The sequence below is a fragment of the Symsagittifera roscoffensis genome, chromosome 3 (genome assembly GCF_963678635.1).
Source record: "Symsagittifera roscoffensis chromosome 3, txSymRosc1.1, whole genome shotgun sequence".
Lineage (NCBI taxonomy): Eukaryota > Metazoa > Xenacoelomorpha > Acoela > Convolutidae > Symsagittifera > Symsagittifera roscoffensis.
This window is the reverse complement of record NC_087064.1, coordinates 79,467,734-79,480,521: the sequence shown is the minus strand read 5'-3', so window position 1 is coordinate 79,480,521 and position 12,788 is coordinate 79,467,734. Positions and strand designations below refer to the sequence as shown.

The window sequence follows — 12,788 nt, the reverse complement described above, 5'->3', positions numbered from 1 at the left end:
AGCAGACACACAACAGGTCGACAATTTTTGAAACAGATTATTTCCCTTTTGAATAAAAAAAATTCTGGTCTGGTTCAAACACAGAACCTTTACCACCTCAGGTGTAGTATTTTTCTCAAAAACCATGTGTGCCTGAAAAGCAAGTTTAATTTTGATGTAAAAACTTTCGAAGCTAATAAAAACTATACAGAGCGAAGATGCAACTTCGCAAACACGAGCAGAAAAGAACAAAAAATTCAGGATTTTAAAAATGCACAAAAACTCAAACTTTTCAGAAATAAATTAAGATGTATATAAACAAATTGCTTCTAAGTTATGCCTTGCAAAAAAAGTCGCGAAGTATATCGAGTTGGGAAAATTCTGAAATGTGATTATAATTATTATACTGTTTTATAAAACAAATAAACTTTTTCGGTTCAATTGATGAATTAAAAAAGCGTCAACTGTGCTAACTTATTGCGAATCATATGTCAAAGCCCATGATATTATAATGCGTATGCAGCCTAAGGATGCAAAATTGACACTATAAGTAACCTTTTTATTTGCGACTTAGGTTGGAAAAAATTTGCATCGTTCTATCACGGAACGCTACACTCGTGTTATCACACTAAAGCTCTTTGACATTCAAGAATCGTGTATCATTAGAACGAACCCACATTCTCGAAAACCAACCCAATTAGATAAACCAGATAGACTTTTTTTTTTCAATTGGATATTTTTGAGAGTTCCGAAAATATAAACTTTGACGCTCTCCCTCCGCAAACACACAGGAGTAAAAATCTTTTTTTTTCCTTTAAAACAACGCTTAACTAGGTCACTTACTCGATAAAACATAAGCAAAAAAACTGAAGCCAAACAAACCAGCGAAAAAAATTACAAACTTAGTAAGTGTACAAATTACACTAACAAATGAAACCTCTTTCAGTTACAATAAAAATTACTTACGGCCCAGCAAAAATCCGTAACAAGGAAGCCGACCAAACATAAGCAGACACACAACAGGTCGACAATTTTTGAAACAGATTATTTCCCTTTTGAATAAAAAAAATTCTGGTCTGGTTCAAACACAGAACCTTTACCACCTCAGGTGTAGTATTTTTCTCAAAAACCATGTGTGCCTGAAAAGCAAGTTTAATTTTGATGTAAAAACTTTCGAAGCTAATAAAAACTATACAGAGCGAAGATGCAACTTCGCAAACACGAGCAGAAAAGAACAAAAAATTCAGGATTTTAAAAATGCACAAAAACTCAAACTTTTCAGAAATAAATTAAGATGTATATAAACAAATTGCTTCTAAGTTATGCCTTGCAAAAAAAGTCGCGAAGTATATCGAGTTGGGAAAATTCTGAAATGTGATTATAATTATTATACTGTTTTATAAAACAAATAAACTTTTTCGGTTCAATTGATGAATTAAAAAAGCGTCAACTGTGCTAACTTATTGCGAATCATATGTCAAAGCCCATGATATTATAATGCGTATGCAGCCTAAGGATGCAAAATTGACACTATAAGTAACCTTTTTATTTGCGACTTAGGTTGGAAAAAATTTGCATCGTTCTATCACGGAACGCTACACTCGTGTTATCACACTAAAGCTCTTTGACATTCAAGAATCGTGTATCATTAGAACGAACCCACATTCTCGAAAACCAACCCAATTAGATAAACCAGATAGACTTTCTCTATTCTGCTGAGAAATCCAAAAACTCACTTTCGAAAAATCAAGTCATTAAGGTTTTTTATGCCATTTGCACTTCGTAATTGGAGAACGTAGTTTGCCTTTCTTCTAGGAAATGAACTCAAACTATTACTGAGCGTAATAAAAATAAACCACGCGACCTTAATAATGGCGGCTTCCCCCATGATGAAGGACCAAATGTTGGATATTTATTTTCAGTTACTTTTAGCCAATAAGGATTGTGTAATCCAAAATCTACAAGAAATCACAAGAACCTCAACACAGAGATGAAGCTGAGCTTCGCACCACTTGCGATACAAATATGATTGACTATGAAAATAAAACGGAAAAATTCATAAATCGTTTTGGTCAATAGAATTTGCAACTTAAGTCCAATATATCCGGAACAAAATTACCTACAACATTAGAAACTCTACAAAGAGTTTTGAGAATACTATACAGAAGCCAAGTTTTCAAAAAAATCCTTTCTGTGGAAATAAGCAGATAAAAATAAGCAGACAGACAATAATCTAAATTAGCCAAAATTTTTTATTTGCAAGAACAACAAGTTTCAACTGAAACCGAACTCCCGAGCTTTGTCGTCTCAAGCATGGAGGTTACAGCAACTTGGAATAAAGCTGAAGCATCGAGCCACGGGAACTAAGCCGACAAAAATAAACAGACGGAAGATAATCCGAAAAAGCACAAGAACTCTAGTTTGCAAAAAAGGCCGGATTCAAACCGCAGACCTTTGCCGTCTCAAGCAGTTGTTTTACCTTTACTCCAGATGCGCCGAACGTTTGATTTGATTTTAATTTATGGTTACCAAGCGGTAACAAAGCCGAAAAACCTGAGCAGAAACCTTTCATGCCGATAAGAAATTCAAAAAATCCTTCACTTATAAAAACTGTTAAGTCGCTTTTCCCCTCAGAGCACACACACGCGGACAAAAGTTTTTTTTTGGACGTAGGAACGCAAAAAGAGGCCACTAGGTCGTCGATATGAAGCCGAAAATTATTAAGCCGATAAAAAAAGAAGAAACAATGAAAAAATAAAGTGACATTTTAACAAATCGAGCTGGTAAAATTACAAATTGAAAAGCAAATTTCGATCATGCCGGACTTTTAAAATGCTTAAAATAATTGCAGTAAAAATTGTTTTCAGCTAAAATAAGCGATTCTCAGATGCGTCAACTAAGCCGTTAAAATAAGCAGACAAACGATAAGGCGAATTTTTTTTGAACCGGAACATCAGCCGTTTAAAAAACGGGTTCTGGTCAGATTCGAACCCAGGACCTTTGCCATCCCAGACGTATTCGTTACCACCAGGCTAAGTGTGCGATATACACTACAAATTTGAATTCATACTGAACCAAGGTACCAAAGTTGTGGATAGAATTGTTTACTGGAAAAAAAGTCTAGTAAACAATTCTATCCACAACTTAGCATACCTCTTCAGAGAGGGAACTTACACCAAAAGTGTTGTAGTCTAGGTATAAACATGGCTAGCAAAGTTTAAAAAAAAATCCCGAGCCGAAAAAAAATAATCAAAAAATTCTGATCGAAACAAAAACATGTCAAGACAATGAAATGAGAAATTGGCATCGGAAGAAACAAAACCAAGTGGTAACAAAGCCGAAAATAGCTTAGTAGAAACCCTCTAAACCGAAAAAAAAATCAACGAGTTTCAGACAAAACGTTACGTCCCCTCATGCTCATAACACACTTTCTTTGCTCGTTAAATGAAACAAAATGAGCCCAATCAGCCGATATATGAAAATCCCAAAAAAGGAAAATAAAAGACAAAAGCCAAAGAAAACTTACTAAACTAAAAGACTAATAAAAAAAACTTACTAAACTTAAAAACTAATAAAAAACTATTAAGTTCTCCTAACCCTCAAAACATACACACGCAATCATAAACTTTGAGACGCAATATGAGACTATTGACTCATATAATAAAGGCTGAAATCTATCAAGCCGACAAAAAAGTAAAGAAAAAATGTTGTCAAGAAAAACTTTAAATTCAATTAAGATTTTAGCAATTTGTGCAATACACAGAGGTGAGCATGAAAATTAGTTGTCGAAACTACTCATAGTGAGGTCACTTAGCCAATTGAATATATGCCGAAATCAATTGGGCAAAATAATTTTTCAAGCGAAAAAAAAAGAAAATACGAAGTCAAGTTTAAAAAAATAACAAACCGAAGTAGATCAAAACACTAAAAACAACTATAATGTTAAATGCGCATCTGAAAAAAAAACAATTCTAAGATGCGGCAACTAATCCGACAAAACTTAAAAGCAGATAAATAATAAGCCGACAACTTTTCTGAAACGAAAAATTCTCGTTTGAAAAAAAAAAACAGATCCTGCCAGATTCGAACCCAGGACCTTTACGGTCCCCTGCGTATTTGTTAACCCCAGACCAAATGTGACGGAGACACCACAAAATTTTAATTCATTCGAACTGAGAACCTATACTTGCCATTTCTAATTTTGACCATTCTGTGAACGAAGTTATCAACGGTAAAAAGTCTAGTACCTGATTGCAATACCCTTGCTATCGCAAGGTTAAAGAATTCGAATAAATCTAGGCCATATAAATTAATATTGAGCGATTAGAAAATAGCAGCTACACGCAATCTCAAATATAGCGAAATCGAAGTCGGGTACTGGAAAACACCTTGAACCGATTTTTAAAAAATGAAAAAAGAATTCTGTGCTCCAGCTATAATTGATTTCCTGTTAATAATGACTTCGGTTTTGCGCAAACGTGATTTAGCCAATAGGAACGACTAACATTTCTGATTGGTTAAAGTCGGTACCTCTATCATGAGAATATCCCCTCTAAATAATGTTCATCGACACCAAATAAATCAGTATCAATAATTACAATGCACTTGAGACCTTTTTATTAGTACGTTGATTTACTCAAATAAATAAGCAGAAATTCTAGCTAGGGAACGCCTGAAAACTCGATCCACTTAAATAAGTGGTGATTAACAATGGGTTTGTTCATTAACATTTAATTTAATGCAAATAGTCACAATCAATTGCACATATTGACGGCGGCTGCCCTTTTGGCTACTACGTCGGAGCACTGTGCCATCAAAGCTTTTGTTTGATTATCTAGCGATGAAAAACTCTTTCCGACAAGCTTCGCTAAATGCAGAGGCAGTTTCTTGTCAAACTGTAACTGTAACACTTCTTCGGGGGTAAACAAGGTGGTCCGAACTACCGATGCACTCAGCTCCCTCAAACTTCCCGGGCATTCCTCATTGAGCAGACAGAGGATGCTGTTGCTGTTGCTACTGGCGTTGCTTGCGCTTAAGGACGAGACGACGTCCTTGACCCACTTGTCAGTGTTGGAGACTAGAGACAGCGAAATTAGCAAGGCAAGTCCAGATGGAGCCGACTGACGTGGTACATTAATTTCGGATTCATCACTCGTAGAAGCAGTCAACAAAGACCTCCACAGTCTAAACTGAAACCGATTCCAATAGCTTCTGCAGGAGGCACAACAGTCGGAGACGGAGAGTATGAACCAAAGACTTGACACCTGCAGTGGCTGGCGCGAGCGACGATTGCTGTAGTTATTTGATTGCATGATTTCTGAACTGGACAGGTCCCCAAGTTTGGTCACGGCGGGTATGGGGTCAACCACAACTGAGGAAGAGGAGTTGAGTAGGAGCCACTGAGTGAGCATGTGGAACAGAGTCTGGTGCCTAGATGCGTACTGAAGGCTCGTAGCCAGGAGAGGCGTGGCGGCGCCTGTGAGGAAGTCGAACTTGTACACTGGTCCACTACTATTACTGCCGGTGTAGAGCTGGAACAGGAAATTAAACACTTGTGCGTGTGCCTCTAATAGCTCTTCCACCTCAAACAGGCTACCACGATTATGTTCAGGAGCAGATTCTGTGGTGGACGAATGAGCGACGGAGGCCACGGCTGAAACAGTGGCAGCCAAACACATCTCTATGGGATACAGCAACACGTTACTGCTCCTACTAAAGGGGACCTCAAGGGTCACTTGACAGATGTCAGAGGCGGCAATTGCCACTTGCTGTCCACTGCCGTTATCATCTGAATGATCAAAGAAGAACATGACAAACGACAGCTTCGCTTCTCGGATGGCAGAGAAAGCGAGTTGCTTCCTAAGTTCAAGCGACACTTCTCCACTGAAATAATCGATGAGATAAGAGAATGTCTGTAGCAGATTCTTGCCAACTGCCTCAAATAACGCAGAGGCCACATTGCATTTGTTAGCACCACTATCAACCAGCAGTCGAATCAACTGCAAACTCAGCATGTCTTTGTCTGTCCGCATTGCACAATTGATTAATGTTCCTTTGCTGCTGCTGCTACTACTACTATAGTCACGCTGCAATGAAACTGAACTATTCAGATTCATATCAACAGCTCCTTCTTCTCGTCCGATTCCTTCAGTGGCCCTCGTTCTGCTTAGTAGCATGGACAGGGTCCGAAGGAGAAGAGGCGGGGGAGTGAAGAGACAAGCGAGGTGCAGCACATTCCAGCCCATACAATCTGTGGCATCTATCTCTGCAGATTTGTCCAGGAAGAAAGCAATGAGAGAAGATGACGTAGAAGGTTCTGCTTCTCGGTGTCCTTCGCCCCTCATCACACTCAGATGCAGACCCGTGCGACCGTTTGAGTCCCTGGCGTCTATATGAGCGCCGTGACGTAACAGCAGTGCACACATGGGAACTGAGGTGGCCACGTGGAGTGGAGTGTGTCCCTCGATGTCTTCCACATCCACGCTGGCTCCGCACTCTCCGATCAGTTTGTCGGCCACCTCCAACTGGTCACCACTCACCGCATAGTGTAGCACTGTCCTCCCTAAACACAACACAACTCTCCAATTTACGAATTCACTTCGCCAAACCTGCTTTGAACACCCTCAAATTCTCAATTTCTTCGCGTTTTTCTGACTAATTTACACGGAGGAGTAAACTTCTGATCTAATCCTTATGCAATTTTATTTTTATTTTGGCTAAAATCACTTGATTGTTGCAAATTATTACCTAACTGAATCATCTCATATCGCCCAAAAACTACTTAGGGGGAAAAATTGTTTTGATTATATATTTTCGCTAACAATAGTATCGTGACATAGATGACTGTGGTCCGAATATCCTATGCTACTTCCAGAAAAACTGGCTATCCTTACTCTAGCATGGTTTGTTTCCACAAGTTCTAATTTCTCCGAGTCTATTCAATGCAAAAAAACAGAGCCACCAGATAATTGAAACATAATCTGCTTACAGTTGGGGAAAAGTCAACAAACAAGTTTAAAAAAAACACGCCGTTTTTTGAAATTTTAAATTTTCGAATTTCGAAGAAAAAATTGATAATCTAATGGCTCTTGAGTTTCTAGGACAATTTATGATCGACACCTTTATAGTTCGCAGGGAATTCAGAAATCTAAATTCCATTTCCGAAATAAGATTATTTAGATAATTCAGAACTTTTAGGCTATTTGTACCGTTTAACAATGCAATTTGTAGAAAATAATGCAATTTAAAAAAAAAACGGAGACAGAGGAAAAAAATATTAATTTGAAATTGGATTATCACATCGCGAAGAAGTTAATTAAAGCAAGACGAACTTTCAATTAGCTGCGACATAATATGCCAAAAAATGTGCCATCCGGTTTGAAGTTTAATTTATTCAAAACTTGTGTAAGGTCAATAATTTTATTCGGTTAACCTGCGTGGTTTCCGAGTCTCTGTTCACTTCGCAAACTAGAACAGCTCAATCACCAGGGAGGGACTTTAATGGTCATATGGTCCGTTAGGCTATCAAAAATTCACCGTTCACCGCCAATTTTCAAGTTCACCGTCAATTTCCTATCCACGTATCGATATTGATCTCCGCTTTCTCGCCACACTTAAAGAAGGCCTGAATTGCATTCGTTTCGATGACTATTTTTGTTTTAAAGACTCATCGAGGAAACTTCGAGGCACACATGTCTTGCAATTGAAACAGCGATTCGCTTATTGCAAGGGTAGTTGAACTTCAAAAGAAATCATCAGTGAAACCGCAAAAAAGAATTAAGCGAACAATTTTTTTGAAGTATTTCAGAAAAAAAATCACAGCCATGCCCATTTTCAGACTTTTGCTTTAAAAAAAAAACAAAAAAAAACCAAGACCTATATCATAGCCAGCTGACTGTTGGACAAATTAATGAACGCAAGGATACTGAAAGACTAAGGAAAAAAATTTATGCTCTTAAAGTTCTTCGAATTTCAAGATTGGTGCTTTTTTTGATCAAATAGAAAACTGGATCGAATTCTAGAAAAATGAATCAAAAGGTAAAAATTAAATTTCGCTGGTATCTGAAAGTTAAATTCCATTTTCGAAAATCAAAATCGATCATCTTTTTCGTGACTTTTACATTTTGCTGTTCGATAGTGGAGTTTGCCTTCCTTTTAACAAACGGAACGAAGTGAATAACAAACGGAAGGAAGTGAACTTGAAATGAAATTAAAAGTCAAACGCTTAAAATCAAAATTGAGCGTGAACAAATTTGAAGACTTTTCCCTCAAAAAAAATATATAAACCAAGACCTATATTAGAGTCCTCACTGCGTTCAAAACTCTTAATAAAAGTATTCACTACGTTCATGACTCTTACACAAAAAAGAAAAATGTTCGCAATTTCATGGCAGAGTTATTATACAGGGTAGTGTCTAAACGCCCCAATTAAAATAATCCCCCTTTGGAAATAGCCTCACCATAAATGTGCCGGAATCGAATCTGGTACCTAATTTATCATACAGGGTAGTGCGTAACGTCTCAATTAACATAATCTTCCTTTGGAGATAGCCTCACCATAAATGTGCCGGAATCGAATCTGGGACCTAATTTATCATACAGGGTAGTGCGTAAACGTCTCAATTAACATAATCTTCCTTTGGAGATAGCCTCACCATAAATGTGCCGGATTCGAATCTGGGACCTCCCGATTAAGAGTCACACGCCCTAGCATCTGCCCCATGGACGCTTAAAACTCTTTTAACACTAAGCAGCAATAAGCCAGATACAACGATATAAGGCGATATAAGTAAACAAAAATAATACTTATGCTGCAAAAGCGCCACCAGCCCTTTCATTTACAATTTGGTTGGAAAAACAAGAATATCATAATACATAACTACACTTCGTATGTGTAACACAGAGGCAAAGCTGTGCTTCGCAAACACTTGCGATAACACGACCAAAATTAGCTCTATCAAGTGACATAAGAAAAAGTAGAAATAAGCCTCGAATTTGCAAAAACTCGTAGACTTAGCAAAAACTCGAATTAGCAGAAATCTGCGACCTAGCAAATTTGAGTCTCACGCACAAACCATTCAACCACGCATGCTTAAAAGCCCCAAAAACTAGCCACCAATAACGCACGTACATATGCTAATAAATTGCCAATTCGATGCAGCAAAAGTAGCACAAAATACAAAAAAGATACAATTTTGCAAATAATAAATTGCAAATCATAAAGCCACATTATGTATAAATAATGCATTTCAAAAAATTGCGACACATTGGGTTAGAAAATTTTCGAAATCGAGATTTTATTATTGTTATGATGTTTGAAACAAATAACTTTCTTCAGTTCACTTGATGAATGAATTAAAAATTCATCAACTGTGTAAACTTATAACTATTCGAATGTCAAAGCATATGCTATCAGTAAGCTGTAAAGGTGCAACAAATAAGCTGTCATGCCAATTCGATGCAGCAAATTAGACGTCGCAACAAAAATCGCAACAATATGTGCGACTTAGGTTGAAAAAAAGAAAGTTCGCACTATAACACATTGCTTCGCAAGTGTTATTACAGTATTTATAGGCTTATTTGGGTATCCGGATCTCTTAAACTATTACCCCCTTTTGCAAAAGGGGGAGTTTCGTTACCAAGTACAAAACTCATATATACTTACTTAATCAGTGAAATATTTCTCTATAGGAGTGGCAATTGGTTACCAGCTAGCCTAGAGGGGAATATTTAAAGAGATCTCAATATCCTCAACCTCAGATTTGGCAGGGTGAGTTTCACAAAAAGAATAAAAATTTCTTTTTTTTTCAAAGTTCATAGCGGTTTTTCTACCAGTATCGGCTCATACAGGGAAATCCCCAAAATATCTTCTTCGATTGAGCCCTCAGCCCCGTTTTGAAAGGGTAGTTTTTGAGAACCAAATCACAAAAACGATCTAATATTAAATAATGGACATCTCCCAAAATGGTGGGATGGAGGTGTGAACTAACCGTCACAGTCCGGCAATTGAAGCAGGAGTTTTGGATGGTGGGAAGCTGCGGTCATGTCTAGCAGATAGTGGAGAAGGGACGAAGATGGGTGGAACTCAGTGGCCAAATGAAGCACAGTGCATCCATCCACTCTGTCTCTCACGCCTAGCACACCACCCACACCCACATCATCGGCACAGCGACCAAGGGGGCGGAGAAGCATCAGTTGATCCAGCATAAATCTAACAGCAGCAGTCTGCATCTCTCCATCCTGTGGCCTCTGGGTCTCGGAGGAGGGCAGAAAGAGGAAGTGGAGAGCTGTATATCCATTCTCACCTATTAAAAAACACCAATTCTTAGACAAAATACAGTCATCAATAGAAGAGCATTTGCCTGTCTTTATTGTTTTTAATAAGGTACTCAAGGGTACCCTTTCATGGGACTGATGAACCGAGGAGGTTAATTATTTCAGTGCTTATGAATACGAATTGTCATAATTAGTTCACAGCTATCAATAACATAACCACTTGTACATTAAACAAGCAATACTGCTCTATAAGCCCCTAAAATAAAGAAAGTGAATTAAGAAAATGAATACTTATCAAAATTCAAAAGTGAGATTTAGAAAAACTACCTCATTATCTGAATATTCTCTTTGTTTTTTGTTTAATAAAAACTGCTTTTGGCTACTGCAAATCCGAGTCAATTATGTGATAATTTTTTTGAAGATATCTGTGGTTATGTGTCTTTTTATGATGATCCTGAGAATTTTGATTTTTTTCATCCTTCATTTATTTAGCCAGTAGGCACTGGACAACTCAGCAGCATTCAGTTCGGCTTTAGCTTCAGAGCAAATAGTCAGTTCAACTCACCCGTGACTGATTGAGGACACTTCGTGTGGGGCAGCAGACACGAGAAGAGGGGCAGGTGTTTGAAGAGACAGGCGTAGTGAATGGGCAAATTGCCTCTGGTGTCTCTAACATTTGCCCAGTGTGGAAAGTGGTGTAGCAGTAGTTGCACGCAGTCCACATGTCTCGCCCTCACACCCATGTGCAAGGCAGTGTCGTTTCCAAAACACCTCCCCCCTCCCCCTCCCCCTCCCACTCTCTGTCTCAGCCTATCAATGTCCAGCATATCCCAGTGCAGATCAACATGTTCAATCAGGCACTTAAGCACCTGTTTGCTTCCCATCTGCGCAGCCAAGTGTATTACAGAGGGGAGATCTTCTTTCTGTGAGGTTAGCCAAATATTGGCGCCTTCTTCCATCAGAATTTGTGCGCCTTCAGCCCAGTCCATTGCTACACAAATACTAAGAGGCGACCACTTGTTCGATCGTACACAAAGCACTCTGTTCAAAAAGGAAAATTGTTCGTTGCAGGAGACAACTTGGCGCATTATTCTTTCGCACAACTCCAACTGATAGGCTGTAACATGCAAATTTTCTTCTTCACTAGGCAGCATTTCATTGATACATTTCTTAAAGCGCTCCTGTTTGAGAAGATACTTCAACAAGGGCGCGCTGCGCGAAAAACAGGTACAGTGTAAACTTTTGAATCCAATAAAGTGCAGTTGGGTTAGGTCGCAGTGGTCGTCGTCAGTCCACATTTGATAGAAGTCCACCAGACAAGACACCACGTTTACATTTGCACACAAACAGGCTAGAGTGAACGGATGGATGAAGCTATGTGTGAAAGGGTCACCTAAACACACTCTCCCGCTGTCGCCCCCCTTATGAGTTTGAAGTGTTGCTTCTGTTTTGGTGGGCGAAGTGGGGACAAGTTCAATTACGGAGTGAAGCAACAGTTTACGCAACAGTGGCACGTGTCCATTCACACATACCATGTGAATACAGTTCGGCCACGGGGGTAGAGTAGGTGGGGGAGGTACTTCCACTTCTGTTGTGCTATGTGAATCCCAGGTGGTCGATGAAGAATCACTAGTACCAGTGAGGGAACTGTGTGCTCTCTCAGCGCAAAGAGTGGCTCCATACCGATAGAGCAGAAGATCGACGATGCTGGACCGATTCGTGGCACAGGCAACAAACAGAGGAGTGAGATGAGTCATTTCTGGAATGACGGCACTGCAGTTGGCAAGGTGTTTGTGCTTGGACAGAATCTTCACCAACGAGACTACATTACCAGTCTGACACGCCTTCCCGATGGGAGCCATCCTCGGCTGCCGTTCGGCGCATGTATTTTCTTCTTGTGATGAAAGGGAAGGAAATCCAAGCGCTTTGAGCCATTGCTGCAGAAAAACGAGGCCCAGAGAAGGATCAGGAGCAGAGGTAGACTCAGTACTCATGGCACAGATCATTCAGTCTACTCTACGTTATTATAAATTGCACGTAATATTCGAGACAGTTTCAGCAATATATTGAACAATTAGATAGATAAAAAAAGTCTTATAATTTGTAATTTAACACATGACTGACGAAACACAAACTAACAATAAACGAAAGCAAGCTAATCAAGCCACAGATTCATTCTATACATTCTACTCTGCATTTGTTGAGAGTTAACCGAGATCTATCAAAAACACAACTTATTCTCCAAACGTCACTCAAGTGTTGGACTGGGCGGGTTTTTTTTGCGAGAGGTATTACTAGCTACTAAAACAAGCACACCTCAATCCAAAGCCCTTTCTCACACCATTAGTGGAGTTAGAACAGCACATAATCAAGCACTATACCAAAATTTAGAAAAGTCAAGAACACATCCAAGCATTCATTAAAAACAAAAAGGCAAAACCCTACATAACAGGCTTTTCTATTTTCTCTAGCACAGTAGTGACGGTTCAAAAGGGTCCGTAGAATAGAACAGAATATAATGAAAATGAATAAGA

At 38.8% G+C, this 12,788-nt stretch overlaps 2 protein-coding genes across 5 annotated transcripts in view; both read right to left on the bottom strand.

Annotated features, from left to right (window-relative positions):
• LOC134842618 (serine-rich adhesin for platelets-like) overlaps positions 1 to 12,788 on the bottom strand; it is a 72,304-nt gene that overhangs the window by 25,402 nt on the left and 34,114 nt on the right. The gene's annotated exons all lie outside the window — the stretch shown is intronic.
• Positions 4,685 to 12,778, bottom strand: LOC134842619 (uncharacterized). Its single transcript, XM_063859041.1, has 3 exons — positions 10,820 to 12,778; positions 9,969 to 10,283; positions 4,685 to 6,541 (listed from the first exon to the last, which is right to left on the bottom strand). The coding sequence occupies exons 1-3, from the start codon at positions 12,258 to 12,260 to the stop codon at positions 4,734 to 4,736; spliced, it is 3,564 nt and encodes a 1,187-aa protein (XP_063715111.1). The 5' UTR covers positions 12,261 to 12,778; the 3' UTR covers positions 4,685 to 4,733.